The sequence below is a fragment of the Cryptomeria japonica genome, chromosome 3 (assembly GCF_030272615.1).
Source record: "Cryptomeria japonica chromosome 3, Sugi_1.0, whole genome shotgun sequence".
NCBI classification, from domain to species: Eukaryota; Viridiplantae; Streptophyta; class Pinopsida; order Cupressales; family Cupressaceae; genus Cryptomeria; species Cryptomeria japonica.
In genome coordinates this window covers 364,180,812-364,202,926 of record NC_081407.1, presented here as the reverse complement: position 1 = coordinate 364,202,926, position 22,115 = coordinate 364,180,812, and the positions used below count along the sequence as shown (strand labels likewise).

General features: G+C 34.4%; 1 protein-coding gene across 21 annotated transcripts in view; it reads right to left on the bottom strand.

Moving 5' to 3' along the window:
* Positions 1–9,538: 9,538 nt before the first annotated feature.
* Positions 9,539–22,115, bottom strand: part of LOC131080019 (transcription factor bHLH130) — a 68,975-nt gene continuing 56,398 nt past the window's right edge. For 6 of the 21 annotated variants that reach the window (XM_059218325.1, XM_059218324.1, XM_059218320.1 and 3 more), the window contains 7 exons: positions 16,729–16,888; positions 11,539–15,095; positions 11,025–11,449; positions 10,750–10,920; positions 10,558–10,623; positions 10,373–10,444; positions 9,539–10,250 (listed from right to left, as the gene is read on the bottom strand). In XM_059218325.1, coding sequence (XP_059074308.1) covers positions 10,185–10,250; positions 10,373–10,444; positions 10,558–10,623; positions 10,750–10,920; positions 11,025–11,449; positions 11,539–12,256 — 1,518 coding nt within the window. In that variant the 5' untranslated portion in view covers positions 12,257–15,095; positions 16,729–16,888 and the 3' untranslated portion in view covers positions 9,539–10,184. Of the gene's footprint in view, positions 10,251–10,372; positions 10,445–10,557; positions 10,624–10,749; positions 10,921–11,024; positions 11,450–11,538; positions 15,096–16,728; positions 16,889–22,115 lie in introns of those variants that run through there. The other 15 variants (XM_059218321.1, XM_059218319.1, XM_058018093.2 and 12 more) reach the window with 10 other exon arrangements.

The following is a 22,115-nucleotide window of genomic DNA, read 5'->3' as shown; positions in this document are numbered from 1 at the left end:
CCGGGTCACGGTGACCTTGACCCGGGCTCGGACGGGTTAGGGGGTGTGACTCGCCTGACTCGCCGAGTCAGCGAGTCACTCCCTGACTCGCCGAGTTTGAGGGTCATGACCCGGCCAGAGTCACTTAAAAAAGTGCAGTAAAACAAACAAACAAAAACCTTGACCCCGCAAGGGGCGATGCCCCTTGACCCCAACTTGGGGGCGCTACCCCCAAACCCCCGTTGAAAAATATAGGGGGAAACCGTGCCGATAGAAGTAGGGAAAATCTAACCTACGAGTCTGATTAGGCTCCATATAACAACACAACTTAGAAATCTTGGTAATTGGTATTTAGATTTAGTATTTCAAATTTCCTATAGTCTCATTTGAAAATGTAATTCTTATACTGTAATACTGTCACGCATCTTTTCAAAACTAGTTTTTCAAGTACTATATGTATATGTATAACTATATCAGCACCACCACCCTGCCACCCCCTCGTCGTCGTCCCCCTGCCGTCCCCAAACTTAGGCCCTTGGTCCCCCCGTCTTGGAAACGCATCCCCGCATCCCCTCGTCCCCAACGCCCGTGGAACACTGGAAAAATAGGAAGCCATAGTTTTGCAACCAGCTGAGAGGAAGAGGTAAAAAGCTTGCACAAATCACATTGGGGCAACACTATAGTCCGATTGGCTCACTGAGTCCACCGATCCAGTCTTCACTAATGAGGACCTTGAGTGGGTTGACCAGGCAAACAGAAAGGCTGAGGCTATGGCTATGGCAGAGGAGGAGGATAGAGCACGATCAGGCACAACACCTATGGCTACTCAGACTGGCACATCACAGGTAGAGACTATGGCTACTCAGTCATCCAGGACCTACCTTAGACGCCTTTCTAGGAGGTAGATAGACGAGGCTGAGCTAGAGCCTGAGCCATAGACTTGTTTTTGTTTACACTTTAGAGTTACATATATGTTTGGGAACATTTGAAGTCATGGATTTTATATATATTGGACAACATTTATAACTCTATATATCTATGTTTTCTAATTCCTTCAACTACAATTTACATTTCTACGCATGTGATGGATGTATGTTTATGTATGTGATCAAATTAGCTTCTATTTGATGATGTTATAGTGTCTTTAAGCTTAATTCAATAATGGGTGTATGAAACAAGTTTTAAATCGTTAAAAATCTCTAAATTTCAAGGGTTTTCTTATTTTGCCGAGTCATTGTCGAGTCCGAGCCGAGTCACGAGTCGAGTCAGCCTTGCCGAGTCAGAGCCGAGTCCGAGTCTGGGAACTTTGATCTTAAGATCAGTCAAGAGGTGTGGCATTGATTAATATTCAAAAAGGTGGTTTCTTTTTGTCTTATTCACAATAACTAAAAGGTGTGATTCATTACAGACAAGGCAATAAACAAACAATTATTAATAAGAAACGGTTCATAAACTAAAAAGATAGAAAGACATTAAGGTACGATTTAATGAGATATTAACCAAGGTGTAGTTTAGAGAAGAGTTGCGATTTTTGAAAGGATACAATTATTAAAAGAAACCATTAACAAAATAGAGAGATATGTCTCTTTAATTCAGAAAAGTGTGCCCCTTAAAGATAAAATATATAGAGAGAGACTAGAAAGGAGTTTGAGGAGTGTGTTTGATACTTTGTGTAAATCAAAAGGACAAATAGCACACCATATTTGAGAGAGGCATTGCATAGGAGAAGTACTTTCAGGTTTAAGGAGAAGAGTGCGGAGAGTCTATAGCATATTTTTGAGAAGGTTATAATCTACTTTGTGGTGAACTTAAAGGTGAAACAGAAAGCTCCATTACATAAATCTGAAGAAGAAAGTATTGGAGATTTATACCACATTTATAGAGAAAATTGGAGGGGAATAATTATAGTATAAGTTGTGAAGAATAGGGTCATCCTTCATTTGTTTAAAGGTGGAAATTTGAATGAGGGGTTGGTGCCTCTAGTGAGTTGGTTCTCACAAATCAAAGGTTGGTGCCTCTAAAAGTTGTAAATGAATTATTATTTATATAAAGCAATTGTATTGTCGTGGTTTTCTTCCTTTTTAGGGTTTCCACATATATATTGTGTTCTTGTGCTCAATGCATTTGAATAGTTGATATATTTGTGATAATAAAATTTTAGTTTGAGAAAGTAATTGCTATACTGATTGAACACCCCCCTCTCACTATAACTATGCGCTCAACACTTCCTATGACAAATTTGCCACCTAAATGAATTCCCTTTGGGTCCAAAGGACATGCTTATCAAAATTTAATCATCTTTATCTGATTATGTTTATTGCTCTTAGAATTTTAATCATATTTAAGCTTTGTGAAACTATTGCTACTAGGGATTTGGACAAAGCCTGAAAGGGGTTCCTTATTTTTTATAGAAGCAAAGTGGGGAGTGTTATGAGACACAAATATAAAGTAGAGAAATCTTTTATGGATTTTATCTATTTAGGATAACATTTTTAGAAGGGTTTATAATCCAAAAATTTGCATTGACTATAAATTCTTACACAAACAAATCTTACCTCTTAGGACATTTCACTATTCCATCGTTATAATATTTAAATTCAAAGAAAAATGCTGAAGAAACTTCGCAATATGTAGATATGTTTAGACACCATTATTCCATATTATGTACATTGAAATAAGTTAGAGAATTGTATAAAGCTATATAAGATACATTAGTATTTGTAACCATATTTTTTAGATGACCTATGCTAAAATGGGAGCTTCAAAACCAACAATGATATTTACTAGAATGGAGTGAGCTTCGGATGTCCATGTGTTGATAAATTATAGATGCAAAGATAAATTTTATAGCCATTTCCAACATTATTTTTTTCTATGATTGTTGGTACAGAAGAAACACAGGGCACTAGAGATGGTCTAAATTATCGAAGCATTTTAATGAATTATAATTGAATGGAGTTTATGAATGTATAAAGGTGTTCAATTCAACATATCAATATGTTATATTACTTAATGCAGTTACAATTGATAGGAGTAAATAAGTGCTCTACTAATATACCTACATTCTCTTTTTCATACTAGGTTGGTGCCTTCAAGGTGGGTGTGGAATTCCATTTAACAAAGGTAGGTCATGGGAATATTTTATGTCCATGGGAATATTTTATGTCCATGCTATTGTAGATTTAAGGTAGCATAGATATTTAAATCACACATAAATGCAACCTTATAAATAAAATTAAGGAAACATTAGAGTTAATATGGTTACTAATAGAATAAGTTAAATTATATTAAAAAAGCAACCACAAAGACTATTGCTCTGATACCAAATGTTGAAAAAAAGATTATGGAGACTATAAAAGGAGACAATTCTTTAAACTCTAGGAATATATTATCTATAAATAAATTATAAATAAATTACAAAAAAATTATAAATAGTTTGGAAATTTTGCATTTTGTATGCTCACTCTAGAGTTCTCGAGTGTATTCATCTTCTTGGACTTGTTACTATTTCTTTTTGTCTTCTTTTTATAACTATTCAATTATTTTCTATGGTAGTTGCATTTCAACTCTAACCTATTCTCATACAACTTCATTCTTATATTTTGTGTTATGCCCTTTTCAGTTTACACCTACTAATGATTGATTTCCTACCAAAAATTCTTCTTGTTTAAAAAAATTGACTCAAATTCGGGACAAAAGAATGAGCCCCCAAAAATAAATGAATTCTGATAGATGTTGTGTCTAGATCCAAGAGAGGTCGAGCAGGAATTAAAGACACATCATAAAAAAAATTCTTTGAAAAAGATTTTGTATTTCTAACACCCTTTTAATCTTGACTATCATTTATGTTAATTGTATATTTTTAGATAAAAAATTGTATTTTTGTAGCGTGACCCCCATAGCTAAGTTTCTAGAAAAAATATCTTGAAATAAAAATTTTAAGTGACCTTGAGATTTTTGGAGCTAATTATATATAATTTTTAGAGTTGACTTTCTAAAGCTTTTTGAATTTGAGTTTTGAACTAACTTGAAGATCTATAGAGTTGTATATGATCTATAGAGTTGATTTTGGGATTTGAATTTCTAGAGTAACATGAAGATCTCCAAATTTGACTATTAATGATTTTTTGAAGCTAAATTTCTAGAGCTAATTTTTAGAGATTACTTTTTGGAGAAACTTGAAAATCTCTATAACTAATTGTAGACGACTTCCAAAGATAACCACAAAGGCTTTAGATTTTTCCACTATACCTATGATCCCCAAACTATTTCTTAGGCAGTCAAACTTATCTTTTGAGAGTCCCTTAGTGAAAATGTTTGTGAAACATTGCTCAAATTTGTGAAATTGAAATTTAATTTCTTCAATGTTATACAAGATCCTGTATAAAATGATAAAAAATCTTATATGCTTGCTTTGTTCATGGAAAAATGAGTTCCTTGTTAAGGATATTGATTATACATCATCACAATATGTGATTGTACCATCTTCTTGTTCATCCTTTATGTTTGCTAGGATCTTCCTAAGCCAAATAGTTTAACAAGATGCTATATCCACTATGAATACAATCAAACTTCTACTATGAAAGGAGAAACTATGGGGTTTTTATTGGATGCCCATAAAATAAATCTTGAACTTTATAGGAGCACGTATCCCAATGTGTTCTTTGTGTCTTCTACATTTTTTGTCCAGTAACTATTAGTATATCTAACCTACTCAAAGTCATTTGATGTAGTATAGAAAATACCATAGCCTTGATGGTGTTGATCTATGATTTTATTAGCTACTTGGTAATGTGTATTGTTTGGTGTCTCCATGAAATTATAAATTAAGCTTACTACTTGCATTGTATCAAAAATTTTTATTGTTAAATATATCAAGTTTTTAATGTGTTCTCTTGTAAAAAGTTGGGTTTACATTATTGATGCAATATTTCTTAATTTTAGACCTATAGTTGTTGGTGTTGGTGCAAGCTTGTTGTTCAACATTATAAAAAAAATTCACACTTTATATGACATACTTCATTTGAGAAATAAAAATTTCATGATTCATTGTTTTACCTCAATGTCAAGGAAATATTTTAGTAGACCTAAGTTTATTATTTCAAACTCTCTTTTTATGGATTCCTTGAACTCCGATGGGGAATTATTATTACTTGTCACAAAAAATAAATCATCTATATACAAGACACTGATTAAAATCTCACCATGAATTTCCTTGATGTAGAGTGTGGCCTCATTGTTGGTTTTGATAAAGCTACTAATCAATGAATATGAGACAACTTTTGTATACAATAGCTAATGTACTTGCTTTGTTGGTAAGTGTTTTCTTAGCTTATACACTTTATTTTTGTATCTTAGGACTTCAAAGTTAGGTAGTTGTTCAGCATAAACTTCTTCCATCAACATCCCATTCAAAAAGAAAAATTTCACATCCATATGGTACACCTTCCACTTGTGTTGGTCTACTATTGCTAAGATCTCACACATATTTTCTATGATTGAATTTCTCTTCAACGTAGATAAATAAAATGCAACTTTCATAGAATATAACTACCATACTAGCAAGCTTTAATGTTAGAGTCCAAATTCTTTATACGAGAGCATATGTCTCTTTATACTATCTTCTAGGCTATTTTTTATATCGTTTTATAATTAACCTTGATTTATGCCTTTCAATTCTTCCTTCATCATTACTCTTGATCTTGTAGACCATCTTGACTCTAATAACTTGTTTTTCCATACTTACATCTATTAGCTTTCATGTCTTATTCATTTTTGTTAGAGCTATCTCCTCATCCATAGCCTCACACCATTTCTCTTCTTCTACAGCTTCTTCAAAATATGCTATATTACTATAAAAAATAATGCAAAATTCATATTTTTATCAATTCATCATGCCTTACATTTTTGTAAATGTCCCTCAAGCTACTTACCTTTCTTAGTGTTAGAGAGACAAGTATTGGATATGAATTCTCATTGTTAGAGATACTTTATTGTTATGTAAATCTCGAGAATATACTAGTGGACTTTGAATTTGTTGTAGATAATCTTTAGAGCAGAGTTTTAGGATCTAGATTTTGTATAAGTAATCTCTAAAGCTAGCTACTTGGCTTCAAATTTGTTGTAGATATACCTGGTTAAAATTTATTTTATTGTTCTTCATATCTATGGGCATTAATATTGTTGCTAATATACCTATCCTGAGTTGTCCACCATGCCATCCTACGTTTTTTTTTATGAACTTAGCACCCCTACTGTTTACAAGTTTCTTAGTGATGGGGTTAGATAATTTGTAAGTCCAATCATTATAGCATATGAAGATGCACTTTTCTCCTCTATCATCTAATTTCTACCATTTCTTCTTTGATAATTAATGAATTCTCCCAAAGACTTTGAGGTGCTCCACACTCCATTTACATTTTATCCACGCTTGTTATGAAAATTTTCATGCACAACCTTTGTAAGACATCTATTTAGTAGGTATGCAAATTTTGCAAAAGTGTCACCCCAATATTCATTTGGAAGCCCCTTATCGCTGAATATACTTCTTACCATTTCCATAATGGTCCTATTATTTTTCTCTACAATTCCATTATATTGTGGAATATAGCTAGTTGTAAACTCTCCCTTAATGCCTTCATTCCTATAGATATATAGAAATTATTTGGAGGTATACTTTCCTCCTCTATCTAATATGAGGACCTTGATAAGGAATACTCTTTGATGAGATTTCAGTAAAAAGACTAAGGAGCAAACATATGGGTTGGGTGTGAGTTCAACATGGAGTTATAGAGGAGATTGTTCTTGTTCTTGTGATGACTTGGTTATCTGGAAGGAGCATTCTCATTCTCCACTCTTGGTAATCTTGAGAGTAAATCATTTGTAAGGTATTGCCCACCTTGTTTTCAAATGCATTTTGTTTTGAGTTTTGTTTTCTCATGGGAACGAGTCTTGAGCTATGATGTTGATTCTAGAAAGATTAATTGAGGATTGTTTGGCATGAATCATTAGTTCCTTTGTCTTCTTATGGGAATGAATATAAAGCTTATTTGAGGATTGTATATGATGTTTTAGGCATATTCACTTGGTTTAAGGAATGGATTATCTTGTTTTGTTTTTCTTTTATTTGAGAGGCTTACATTTTGCTTATGGTTATATGTGGATAATGCTCTTCTCTTTGGGGTTGTAAAGGAGGTCATTTTTTTCATAGCTTGAGCATTTAGAGGTGGTTTTACAAGGACGAAGTTATATCTTTTGGTTCACAAGTTCTCTCTTTGGTCTTGTTCTTCTTTGTAGATGTCTATATTCACATGGCATTGGAGTTGAGGTTTATGTGGGGCTATGATGACCATTATGTTTGTACTCCCTTTTTTTAAGTGATAGCATAGACCTTTTTTGATCAATTTATTTTGTTACCTGCAGAGAATTTGGGAATTGGGAGAGTAAAAAAGACTAGAGACTAGTGGTAAGAGTAGTGTTGTAAATTTGTTTCCAAGCTTTGCATATCTTTGTGGATTTTTCTTGATACTACATGATATTGATTACATTTTCTATGTGATAATCCTATTGGTAAAACTTTGGGTGCCTTGATCATTTTTCAAATTTAACATTAGTCATTCCATTGAAGTTCCAAGATAGTGAACTTGTGATTACATATTGTGTTGGATATGTTGATGACACGAGGTATACCTATTATGATGTTTATTCCTTGGTTTTGAGGTATGGTTAATTGGATGCATTAGCAACTAGTTATGGTTGCTATTTCAGCATGGTGATGATTTCTTGTCAACTTTTGACACTTCTTTGTTACCATTAGATTTTATGTTTATGTTTTGATATCAGTTTGACACAAGACTTATAGTTTATGTTATAGTGTAACATCTCTTTGGACCAAATCTTATTTTATGTGCATTGACATGATGGAGAATAAGAGGATTTGTGTTTAAGATAGTGGTCATCTTGATTACTATTGCAAGTATCTTGATGGACCTTTTGATGTATTGATGGTACATGTTGATTATAGGGATTGTTCTTTGATGCTTGAGTTTAATTTTACCCCTTATGCAATGTATACAACATATGGAAAAATGTTGAAAAATGTGCTACTCAGCTTGCACAATGTTATAAGGTAAGATTAATATTATTGCAATTCACCTAAAAGATCTAGGGATGAATATCATATGGATTAGACATACTTGGGACCACTTTATGGTTTGTATATAACATTAAGATAGATATTTAATGTGCATTTGCACATTACAAAAACGTTTAATATTGAAAAAAAAAAATTACAAAAAAATAAATGAGAGGTGAAATCATTTTGTAAGCTCATAGTATTAGTCACATGATTTATGTAATGTCATTTGATGGTTTTGTGCAGGCTTATTTCTATAAAAGAAAACATGAGTAATTGAGGTTAGCTAGTTTGAACAACTCTTGTAGATTGTACATGTGAAAAAAGGAAACATAGATTTAGATATGTAGTTACATGATTCTCATTTGTTTGTTCACATGGGATTCATGTAAAGAGTGATGTTTCAGTCATATTCATGGAGACTACACAAATATAGTGTAATCTTTGTTCATAGCATAATACATTGAGTGTGGTTACTTTTGAAGGCTAGGATTTTTCCTTACTTTTCCCAATGTATATCGTGTTAACTTGATGCTATGTTTGTCTATTCTTTTGCATTGTGAATTTAGAAACTTCACATGATTTTCTCTATTGGGGTTATGTGGAAATATTTCATATGGATACAAAAAACAAATTTATCTCAGAATAAGGTATTTGAAAATGTTGTAATAATTTGTCAACAAGAATAAGCGTAGTCATGACAGTGACATCAATTTTACTCTTTCCATACACTGACATTTATTTATTAATGTAATAAATTATTTATTGTTTTACTGCCATTACCTTGTAAGTCTACATCAATGAAGAAATTCATAATAAAGTAATAAAAAAAAAGAGAAAGTACAATATGAAAAATGCTCATACTTTTGCTAGCACCTACCTTGCATCAAACTAAAGCATGTAGCCATTAAAACGTTACCAGTGCCAACTCAAATGTACTAGTTATGCCTTGAGAGAATGATCAAGACCAGAGTCAATAGCCAGGAAATGTAATTTAAATGAAAAATATGAAGTTGCCTGTCTGTTTAATGAAAGAGGTATCAAATATTCTAAATTCTGTAAAATTACATGGTCACCTTAGAAATTAAACAAAAAAACAAGATATAAAGTTCACTTGTCTTGTGCTATCTGATACAGCTTTACAGGCGTATAAAATATTACAGATTAATTCCAGTCGTAATACATCAAAACTTTACAGTTGCATTCGGTAAAGGACACCTATAATGACAATGAACATCAGCCAAGAATACTGATTTATGCTTACCTAAAGATCTCAGGTCACTCTTTACAGGGGTTTAACACTTAATACAGATGTTGCAATCTGATTGCAATAGCAATTTCAACCATAAAGAAGCTTTCAACTAAGTTTTCAAATTCCTCAGGGAATGCATGAAACCTAAGAGAAGCCACTTCTTGACACAGATGTCAAAATAACAGTTACTCTTTTCTCATTATGAAAAATGGTAAGATAATGTACTTCACAGGAATGCCTCTCTGTTATGGGCATCTCGAAGGAACAGAAGAGGCCCAAAAGCACCCAAAACAGAAACGAACAAAAACCTTTCATCTTAATTTTTTATTTAACTTGGTTACAGAAAGCTAATGTACACCAGCAATTTGACAAATTCAAAGCACATGCACCATCAGTTTCTCCCAGAGAATCATGTGAACTCTTTCTTGCCTTCAAAAATAGTGAGCTAAATAGAACCAAATTCAAGGATGCGGCCTCTTTTTCCAAATGATTTGATTGTCAAATACTTTTTGCAACAAAGGATGTAGAGAAGCCATGCACGGTGCAGCCTCGTACATCCCTGATAAGCTCAAAAGTCAGATCAGAACAGTGTGTAACCAGGCAACACCTCAATAACTCTGCTGTAGAAATGAGGTTATATTTCAAAAATTAAAAACTGTGCAGTACTTGCCCAAGAATGTGCTTAATGCATCTGATATTCCCAATGGACTCCAGAGACTGACAAACTCCAAAGGAAAATGTCATATGCCAAAAACAGTATCGAAAACAAAATTACAAATATTTTGTTTGAGAGATAAAGACTGTGTATTTACAAAAGAATTATGTTTTGAATGTACAATCTGGTCTATGTATGCATGTGCACTTGGCTTGCTTTTCCATAAGCTCCTGCCAAGGTTCATAGCTCTTTTGTAAGCTTCAGCTTTGTAAAGAGACGTCATGGAAAACAGATTCAACAGATCTCATCAATAAGCCTATAACTTATTAGAATTAGGTTACCTAAAACTAACCTGAACCTGTTTCTGAAGGGCCTTCACATATTCAGCGGCCTCATCTAACATGTCAGCAATATTTGTAGTTTGCTTCATTGAGTCAACAATAATAAAAAATTTCCAATTAGGCAAGAATATAAAACAAAGAACTCAGCACATATCTCACTAAAAGACTTCAATAGAACTTAAATTTAATTTCTTGCCTTGTCACTGTTTGGCACAAGTTCCTGCAATTTCCTCATCCGTTCACTGATTCGTGTTCTTCGCACCTAGTAGTAGTTAAACAAAAACATTAAATGACAATTCACATTCTGATTCTGTGCATATTTCATACCACCATCCACAACCTTAATTCTGAACCAAACAAATATAATAATAAATTATTTGTTACTGACTCTCTCTGCAATGCTTCGTGGGTGTGTTGCACAACCTCGCTTTGCACGAACCTTGCAGGGAACAGAATCCTGAAGTAGTTCTTCCATTGCAAGTTCAGCAGATGTAGATCTTGGCAAATTCCCTGGGTGATTGATTAATGCAGATGCATCCCAATTTTCTGTCTCTACTTTCTTATGTACAGATATTAGCAAAGAAAGTAGTCATACAACATGTACATTTAGTAAAACTTTAATAAACGCACCTTTTATAAAAATCAAAGCAAAAAATTTTATACCTGGGCATCTGTGCTTTGCAGACCATGTAGTATTCTTTTCCCATCCAATTCTTTCAAATGCTTTCTTGCAGCAAAACTTGAATAACTTTGCTTGCCAGCATGTTTTTCAGATTGCATTATTGCATTATCCCATGACCCAACTGAAAAATTTGCAACATATCCTTGTCGTGCATTCCCACTGACTAAACTACCATCATCAGAATTGCTCCCTGCTTGATTGTCAGTGGAAGAGCCAATCATAGGCATGTTCAGACTGCCACCAGTTTCAGGTACACCTACAGCCATGCAAAGATGGGATAACAGCCCAGGAGGTGAACTATTCTGCCGCAAACAACTGAATTTACTTTGAAACCTGTTTGGAGGGAAGATATACCCACATGAGCTTTCTAAACCTATGGTTCTAGTGATTTTTTGATCTGGATAACCTGCAAAATATGATTAAGATCAAAAAACGAAATAAACATCTCTCATTTTCAATCATCAAAGCATTCAAGAAGCTCATCATGATTCACACCACTTTCAAAGGAACCTTGGGCCTCAGAAACTATTCTCGGTAGTAGTCCCACTGGTGAGCTACTATGTCGAACAAGTGTACTCTTGGCTAATGAGGAGGATGCATTAGTCATTCCTCCCAGTGGCTCACAGGAAACTGAGTTTGTTTGGTATGTGCTTATCTGCTGTCCAACTGGATGAGAATTTTGAGCTTGGCTCATCAATGACATCTGAGAGGTGCCAAAACTATCATGGGATACATCAGGTACATTCTCAAGGATTGCAACAAGATGATGATGCTTGCCCAAATTCTCCTTAACATCATGTCCTGCACTTCTCTTAAGGGAAGGAAGCTGATGTGTACTCTCTTTCAAATATTCATTGCATTCTCCACATTGCTTTGCTGGCTCGTTCTCCCCAAGAGGAGAGGTTGATACACTAGATTGACGTTGCTGCATTGTTTTTAAATTAGATTGCGATGGAAGGGAAGAATCATTAGAGAAATACTGTGATATGATATTATTGTTTTCCTCTTCTTCTAGACTTGAGAAATATGAACTTGGTGCAGAATGATAACGCATCAATCCCGATGAGCCCTGGAAATTGTTTGACAAGCCTGTTTCCATTGATGCCATAACATCAACATGGGCTACATTGCAAATTGATGGCTTATAATCAAATGTTATAAAATCCAGATTACTTCTGCCCTGCTGAATTGGAGGCATCTTATCTGAATCCATAGTGTGCTGGGAGAACAGTAGTTAGATTCCTTCTGAATCAGATTGACCAAGACACCCTGATGGTATGTCTAAGATTTAATGCTTTGTACTGATAGTTAAACATTTTTGCGTAGAAAACCTACAGTTGACCACAACACACTGTTTGTCACAAATTGAAGCTCAAATTTGAAGCAAATGTGAGAGCTGGTTTATATGTATCCCAAGAAATTACTGTACAGTTAAAAAATCAAAACTAGGGGCTGTTTTCTCTCAAAAAAGTTAATCTTTTGCAGGTGCACAATTTATTATGAACTTTGAAGACTGCTATCTGACGTTACAATTGGCATCAACCATGTAAGTTAAAATAATCTCACTTAAAGCTAGACTAATAGTACTAATCAATGAAATTCTCAGGCATTAGTAAAGACCACAACTCATAACATTTCTGAAGTCTAGGAAGCATATTCTCCTTGCATACATTCTAGAGACAGACAGGTAGTTATGAAAAAAACCATATAAACTCATGCTGATGTAGCCTACAATCATAAAGGAGCCTAGAAAAAAAGAGAAGTATTGCTTCTCACTTCATGTGCTGAAAATTGCATTTCAAATATGTCGAATCATTTATGTTACTTGAATGTTTACATTGTACTTTAGGCCTCTTGTCATGATATTTTAAAATGTATTCCACAAATAATAATTTTTCATGATGTTGTTCAGAATGAATCGCCATTGGATTGTATCACAGATGGTGAGCATTATCAATGATTATATCAAATAGATGGTAGTAAAATATCAACGATTACTAGAACACAGCAAGATACTCTCAAAATCACTGTGCTCTATAAATTTACAGTGGAAAGGAAGGAAAAAGATTGAAAAGAGCAATATCAGTATGTATTGCTTCAAACATTATGACTTTGCCTACCCAAACCATAAAAATTTGCTTCACTCTGCTGGATTTGGAAAATGGGACATAAGGGAAATACAGCATAATCGGCAGAAAGGAAACAGTAAGCATTAACAGAAATGGGTAAACAATTGATTGAAACCAAAGAAACACACAATTGGAATTCCTGTTAAGTGAAAATCTCTCAATATTGAAGTATTTTTTAACAAGTAGAACAGAACTTTGATCTCCTTCACTATGATGTTCTGTTTGTTTTTAAATTGCAATATAGTGTTAGAAGTTTGACCTTGTTTAAAAATTAAAACATGTGTCTCTTCTATTTTTTTTTACACAGCGCAAAATAATTTTTAACATAGAAGATAAAGACTTCTTCAGGAAAATTTCACAACTACTTATCCAGATCAATTGAATCCAAAATTTCTATTGCATAACCCAGCATAGTTTTAGAACATCAGATTTCATATAAAACTCTGCAAACTACATATATTTTTCTATCATGCATATATGCAATAAAGCTATAGATCGCCTTCTCTATGAGTACTGACTGATATAGAGTGGAAATTGAGATTAATCTGCCTTTGAAGTAAACACCAAGCACTTGGAAAATGAAATCAATTGATGAATATTTTCTAAACATTATTCACTGGAGACCCTGTAGAATTTATGGTACCACAAAATTACATGTACAATCTGGGCCATAATGTTTGCATTTTCAGATTAACTGATTTCAACTACAGAGTTATCTAAAATGAAGAATCATTATCCTAAGTACTAGAAGATCCTTAGCTAACTGCCAAAGACGGGGAAATGAGAGGTTAAGAACATGTGGATAAATTTAGAGGTTAAGAACATGCGGATAAATTTAGAATCTTCACAGATCAAAAACATATATGGTTGTGTACAGGTGAATAATCAGAGATTCTTGAAGCCTTCTGCAATTCTTCTTCACATTAACAGAACACAAATATCAGACAAAATCCAAGTTTAACCTACAAAATGTTTGCATTTCTATTGAAAACTAGGAGTATCATCTTCGTTTGAAATAAACATTTCCTCTGCCATAGGTCCCTATTCCACATTTTTGCAAAGCAGCTTCCTCTTTTAGTTCTTATTAACACCCACTTGAGACTGTAGAATATATGGAAAAGCTAAATTATTTATACAATCTGAGCTATACATCTTGCAGATTTACTGTTTTCAACTTTTGAGCCATCTAAAATAATAAGACTAAGTACCAAAATATCCTTAACTGATTCACAATGACCAGGAAATACATGGCTTCAAAACTTGTGAAGAAAAGTAGAAGGTATTTAACAGGCACAAAATAGAGATTCTCATGAATTCTACTGCAGCTATTCTTCAGAAAGCAAACATCAACACCATACAAGATACAATTTTACCCCGCAAAAAGTTCACATTACTATGGAAACCTAGGAAGCATCATAAATGACAATTTATTGAAAAACAAATCTTCAAATTTTTATAAAGCATTATAACGAAAGGCGTAAGTTCTTGAAACCTTTTTGTACTGTCTGGACAATATTACACTTCACTTTTTTATCATAATCCAAACATCCCTCCATCTTTCTTGTAAAACTACCCACAATATTTTCGCTAAGTTTCATGACATAACTCAGTTTCCCTAAAAGAGAGGCAAGAAAATCTAGGTCCACAACACCTACAAGACAAAGCATGGGAAAACCACCACATCCATATTAGACAAGAAACAGACAACCCCCCTTCTGAATGCATTAAGCATATATTTAGTGTGCTGACCTGGCATCTAACAAAAGCAGTTGCAACTGCCAGTCTGGCATAGCCTCTCATTTGTCTCTGCCTAGTCAGTCGATGGTAGGAAAGCAGTCTACAGCCAAACGCAATGTCACTCCTCCAATAGTACCAGCAGTAACCACATTTAGAATCACTGCATAGTAAACACTGACAGTTAACCTGTGCAGTTATTATCAGCAATCAGTATGGGAATTCAGGCAAACGCCTAGCCAAAAGAAAGTTAAAATAGTATGTCTCATGTGCAAGAAGCAAAGAAAATAAGAGGGAAGGTAAAGAAAAGCAAGTGAAGAGAAGCAGTGCCTTGAAGACAGTTTTGTAAAGAATATCAGGGGTTAAGTATGCTCTGATTTATTTTCTGTGGGTTTATTTCTGAGGTCATGCACGTGGAGACTGCAAACTGTTGAAAATAAGTTTCATGGGAAAACAGAAATAAAAATCTGTGCATATTTTGAGCTTTAACAGTTTTCTTCAAATTTTAGATTTTTCTTTTTTTCGATTTTAAGTGCAATTTTATTTTTAATTAATGCAAAATTAGGTAATTTTTTAAAATTAAGAACAAAATATACAAAAAAAATCTACTCAGTTTAAGACTTCACCAGGGCTGTATTCCTGGAATTTTTACTAAGTTATGAATGTCCCACAGTAAGGGGCACATGAACATAACATTGCCTACATGTCCCCCTTTTTATGCAGGTTTGGGGACATCTCTCCAATGGGGTTCATTCCCTGGGATGTTCCTCGCAGAGGAGACCTCAGGGGGCCATCATGATGTCTCCAAAATATGCATGACAACCCAAGGAGACCATGAAATCCCCTGCAGGCATTAAATTTATTCCAGTGTTGTCAGAAAATTGTAAAATGTTGATGGGAATGGTGTATAAATACACTGGTATTTTGCCATTGTTTTATCATCAACTCAGACATTGATCAGAGGGAGGAGCTTCAGATAAAATTGTGTTTGTTAGTCATGGAATCTGTGCACCAAAGAAATCACTTAGAATAATGTGCAACTCCATCATTGAAAGCACAATCTCCACCTTGCAGCTACTAGATGACAATGACTCATGCACCACATCGATGTCATCCAGTGACAACCCAATCTCTTCTATTTTGGCTCTAGCCACATCCTCCATATCCTACCTCTCAAAATCAGCAATGTCTTCCTCTATAAGCAAGGAGGCCTTATCATCTTGCACAATCTAATCATTATAGAGATCAATCATCTAAGTCAATAAATTGATCTGATTTGTCCTCCACCTTTTTTGTGTGAAGCCAAAAGTTGTATTGCACAAAAACTAGGTCATTCATGCATTGCTCAGTCAATTTATTACAATTTGTGTGAATGGTGTCAAACAAACTCCAATTGTGATCACACTTAGAAGCACTACAAATTCAAAGGGCTAGCTTATGGAGATTCAGGGTAATTACACCCTAGTCTTCCCACCAAGAACCTGCAAATAAGATATTCAAGAGTTTGTAAATAAACAATAATTTATTAAAACTGTAACTTGAAATTTGCAAAATATATGACTTCACTTTTTCTTACCTAGTATCTGGGTGGATTTTTCTTAGAGAGATAGTGGTGAAGAAAATAACCTCTCCCTAGCTTGCTTACAATTTTGCTACTTTAAATGATGAGGTCTCTCACCTCAACCTCAACCTCAAGTATCAACCTCTCAATGCATGTTGTGAATCTCTCCATAATGCATTTGTGAAGCTATTTAAGATGAAAAACTTGGAGTTGAGGTAATACACAATTGTATGAATGGGTTGGTAGAGTCAACTATTCCACCTTTAATCAATTATCTCCCACATAGGGGCAAATCTACTTTCATCCCCTTATAATAGCTTTGAATGGCCTCTTTGGCTCTATGTATGGCCTCATAAATGTATCCCATTAAGTTTTGGTGCCCATCAACCAAGTGCATAACCCTCACCAATGGCTACAATACCTACAAAGTACAAAGAAATTATAATTAGAATGATACTAAATACTTTTTAAGTTTAAAAAAAGATAATTCAGTTTGAAATTGAAATTTTAAGTTATCTTGACAATCTCTATAACTCTCTTGGCAAAGAAATCATCAAAAACTATCTTTGTGGTCCTTTCCCCATCAGCCTTGTTTGAATATGTTGAGCCTAGCCATACTTGACTCACAAACCTCTACTTCAAAGATGTCAATAAACTAGAAATACAACACAATATTAAAAAATGAGTTGCAAACCTTTTGACACCCAATCGCACAAGTTTTTTCCCCTTGGTGTAACCACACATCAAATTAAAAGCACAAGAGTGATTATAAATATATTTTGCTATGTTCCTTGCACCTTCTAATACTCTCACATAATCAATTTTTCCTAAGTCCTCCAAAAGAAGGTCAAGGCATTGGGCTTCACAAGTGGACCAAAAGAGTGTTGAATGCCTCTTTTGAAACAATCTCCCAACCGCCATGTATGTTGTTGCATTGTTAGTGACAACTTGCAAAACATTTTGTATGTCAAGTTCAAAGTTTTTGTGTTTTTAATTTTATTTTGTTGGAGGCATGAATTGAGTTCAAGAATATCAACTCACCATTTGAAACCACTAAAAATTGATGAGGGTGTGATCCCTTCATCCATCCACCCATCTTTAAGAATTGTACGTGTAAACTTTCACCATTGGTTCTTTTGATCTTCTACAACTATTTTTACATCTATAATAGCACCTTCGAGCAACCTCCCACTTAAAACTTTTGGAGATGGCACACTATACCCTTTCCCTACTATTGTCAACATTGCAACCAAATACTCCCAATATAGACTCTTTGCCAAATTGAAGAAAAGGTTGTTTCAATACCAATAATTTGTGCATGCCTTATCTACTTCTTCGAGCACCACCTTATTCCACCCTATACCTTCCAATAAAGGTTGTGCTCCATGTACATTTGTAGTCACAAAAAATCCTTGTGATTGAGCTTTACTCAAGTTGGGTGAGGTTGATGTCTAGATTGGATGTCTAGAGCTCTCAATGCCTATCATATCTACATTGGATCTCTTAGCAAATTAGGAGCAATGGCTACTTCTATGGCTGCTTGTGCCCTCACCATCTCCAATTTATTTTCATCAAGTAAAGCAAGAAGTGCTCTCATCTCTCATTTCATCTCTTCTAGGGCCTCTATACATGACTTAGAATTGTGATTAGAAATGCTTGCAAGAGGGTATTTGAAGCAATTGATGGCTCCACTAAGCTTCTTCATGCAACCAATCCCATTATGGCATGCTTCAAACAAGGCTCATAGCTTCCTAGGGTTTTAGTTCCAATAGGATGATCCCACCTATTAAATCCAAACTTAATGCAAATTTGGATGCCATTGTATAATAACCCACAACATTAACAAAAAATAGTGTTTGAAAAAATGCAACAATTTGCACACAATTTTAATTTAAATCATGTCAAATTTCAATGCATTTGAAATTTTGAAATATAATACTATGATATGGTTATTGAACAGTAATTGAATTAATGAATTTGACAAAAATAATATTTTTGACCCCTAAAACATAAACCCTTTATTCAAAAAAAATAAATTTGATTCAAATAAATTTGTGTAACTGTAAATCATTTAATTTTAATCAGCAAACAAATTTACATAATTAAATCAATTAAATGTAATTAAATTTGTAAATTTTACATGATTAACAAATTTTAAATTATTTATAGATTCGTATGCTTGAAAGAAAGGAAAAAAATGAACCAACCTAGTGCAAAAAATTGGTGAGTTAATAAAATTGCAAAAAATCAAGATTGTGAATTTTTAATGTGTACTAGGCAAATCACCAAGTGTACGAATTGTGGTTCCAAGGACATGAGGATGCCTTGGATATATTCTCCCATTGTCCCCTAAACCTCACCTTTTCTTAGAAACTAACAAGAAACCTAGAGTATGGCTGGCCATCCTAGTCAAGGCCATCACCACCTTCAAAAAGTCAAAAAAAGCCTTAGTTTGAATAAAAAATAAAATGGTATGTTTGTCACTAGGCTCCACACCACAATCAGCTCTGAACACCTTACACACAACCATTATTCATTCCAATGCCATTCTTCATCCCAATTAGTGACAAGTAGTCACAGTCACTTGAAAGCGAAAACAAAAAACCTTAAGTTCAATTTGAGTTTTAGTTTATTAATAATTCAAGCAAAAGTATCAACGAAGGACTAAGGAGGAGGACAAAGGCAAGTGTTATTCGTAGTAGCAATACTTCTTTTCTCCCCTAAATTTTTTCTAAGTTTCATGCTCAATATTTTTTCACTTTCCTTTTTTTTCATTTTCAATGTACACTTGGAAGTTGCACTCCATTTTTGTCACAAAACACTAAACAACATGAATGATAATAGTGAGAAGATGAAACAATTGGCATACAATAAATAAGATTTTCAGCTGAGAGTTCGTAGGGTGTGGGAGTGTTCTGGGTGAAGGGCAACCTCATAAACCATTTGAATGCCCTTCCACCCTTCTGAAAAAATATGCAAAGTGCCCATTCAAACCCTCTAAACCTCTTTTGCGATTTGTAGAAATAGGAGTTCTAGTTGGGGATTCATGAAGTTATAGAAGTGGTGTGGGTGAAGGATGACAATCTCACAATCCATTTTTATGCCCTTCCACCCTCATGAAAAAAATATTGAAAGGGGATATTCAAAGCCGCTAAACCTCTTTTGCAATTTGTAAAAGCTATAGACAATGATAAAAGAGAAAAGGTCGAGGGGAGTAAAATTCGGTTATCATATTTGCAAGAAAGACTTTAGAGGAAGCTACACTAAGGTATATAGTTATCTTTTTTTACTGGATAAGGGATTCAAGTTTGTCCACAAAGAAGCACAACTAAAGAGTCAATTAATGATACTGAGAGGTTGTAAACTATTCCACTACCAAATTGCCCATGCCATCCTATTCTATGTGGTATGTTCTACTTATTTCAAACAAATGTTCAAAGATGCAATTTATGGTGTCCTCTCTTTTACCCCCCTAGAAAACATAAACTATGCACTAGCCTCCTTAATAAAGCATATTCTAAGGTGAATTTGGTTACGATGGAGATGAGACAGACTTGATTGAGAATAGGTTGCTCTATTATCATTGGGTAGGCCAATATTACACATCAACTACTCATCAACATCATAGACATATGTGCAACCAACTCTTATTTCCTTTGAGTTGTTGATTGTTCACGTAAGCACAAAGATGCGAATTTTCAATTTTAGGTTTTGAAAAAGGCTATTGAAGAGGTTGGGGCCTCAAATGTTGTGCAAGTAATCATCAATATGGCACATGTATGCATATTACAAGCACATATTTTGGATCTCGTGTTGTGTTCATGTAACAAACAATGCATTGAAAGACATGGGGAAGATAGATTGGGTGAAGAGAGTGGTGGTAGAAGCTAGAGATACTTCAATATTCATTTATTACAACCACTAGATCTCAAATGCTCTCTTCAAACAAAAATCAAGGAATTCTTCAAACTTGTAAAGCCTATAAATGCAAGTTACTTAATTTTGTTAGAGAGAATGCTGGAAAAGTAGGAGCCTATATAGTGGATTATGGCTAATCCAGAATGGGATAGATGACCCATGTGAGCACTACTAAGGGAAAAGTTGGTTTGGGCTCCCTATGAACATATTTTTTTGGACCCCACGTATCCATCCCATGAATAATGCACCTAGGCACATGGGAAAATTTCATTAGATCTATTAGCCTATTTTCGCCCATTAATCTAAATAGTCATACCAAGTCATCATGTTGCTCTTTCAAAGTGTTAGGGAGTCTTAGGTCACGCTTAGTCCTAAGGCATCAGTTGATAAATTCATAAACCTTTTGCAAAGTATGGTCTTGGGTAGTCAAAAAAGCAAAGAGGTGGGCTTTTAATGCATTTAACTTATGCCATCTTAGGAGGTTAGGTCGAATTTCCTCTTGTTTCAAAACATCAAAGAGAAAATCTATGTGGAGAATCCAAGTTGTGTGAGAGGTTTTACCAAATAGGAGCTGCATATCCAACTCCATGGCACTTAATTTAATTATTTAGCTGCATAAGCAAATAGGAGTTGTATTTGCTACTATTTTACTATCTCCAAAGTATGTATGTAGCGGTCAAGATTGCATGCAAAAATTAATTGGAGTCAATACTTAAGCATAAGAAGCCCAATGGTATGTAGATAAGGATCACAAGGAGGCCATTTGCAAGAGCTATCATCTTTGCCATTCATTTTACATGTAATTTGGTAAGCAGTAGTAGTATTCACTAACAATAATTGTTTTCAAGGGAAAAAATAGAATGTTTCTGTGCATGTCCATGTGTTTGGGATACCGATATTATATGATGATCATATTCATTTTACATGAACAGGACAATGAAATAGAAATGCATAATATAGGCTCAGCTTCAAATAGCAGGGGTACCCACTAAATTTTTATGGTAGGAGAGTCCCAAATTGTTCTATTTTATAAATTATCAAATGACAAGATCCAAGCCCTTAAGTAACATAAACAAATCAACTTTCATGTCAATGAGGTAGCTGGTTCCTAAGTCACAAGGTCTGTATTTGTTTTTGAGTTCGACAAGGGAAAACCTTGAATCAAATTCATCAATAATAAAATTCAAAAAAATCATGTCTAAGTATCCTTCAACTCCACTTTGCCCAAAGAGGAGGCAAGTCCGCCTAGCCAAGGAAAGAGGTTGGCAAACAATTGGCAAACTCCTACCTTCAGTTAAGTAGCATGGCAAGGGTTAAGCTAACCCCTACTCACAGTTAAGGAAGAAACAAAATAATATTCAAGTAGACAAAGTTGGCACAAGGCTGTCCAAGTCCGCCCTTGGAAAAGCAAGACAAGCATGCATAAGAGAATTGTCCAATAGTCTTCCAAATCCACCAAGGCACTTAAAAAGGCATGGCATAAAGCAACATGGCACATCAAGCTCAAAGTCCGCCTTCCTAAACAAAGATGGCTTGATCAACTTGGAAGCATGTCCAAGCTTCGTCCAAGTCCACCGAAGACATGACATATAAAGTATGTCCAAACTTCTACAAAGTCCGCCCTCAAAGAGATAAAGGATAAAGCACATCCAAGTGCAAGGCATATGCAAGATGAAGTCCGCTAAAAGCAAAAGGACATTGGCAAAGACAAAAGCATGGTTAAAATTGTC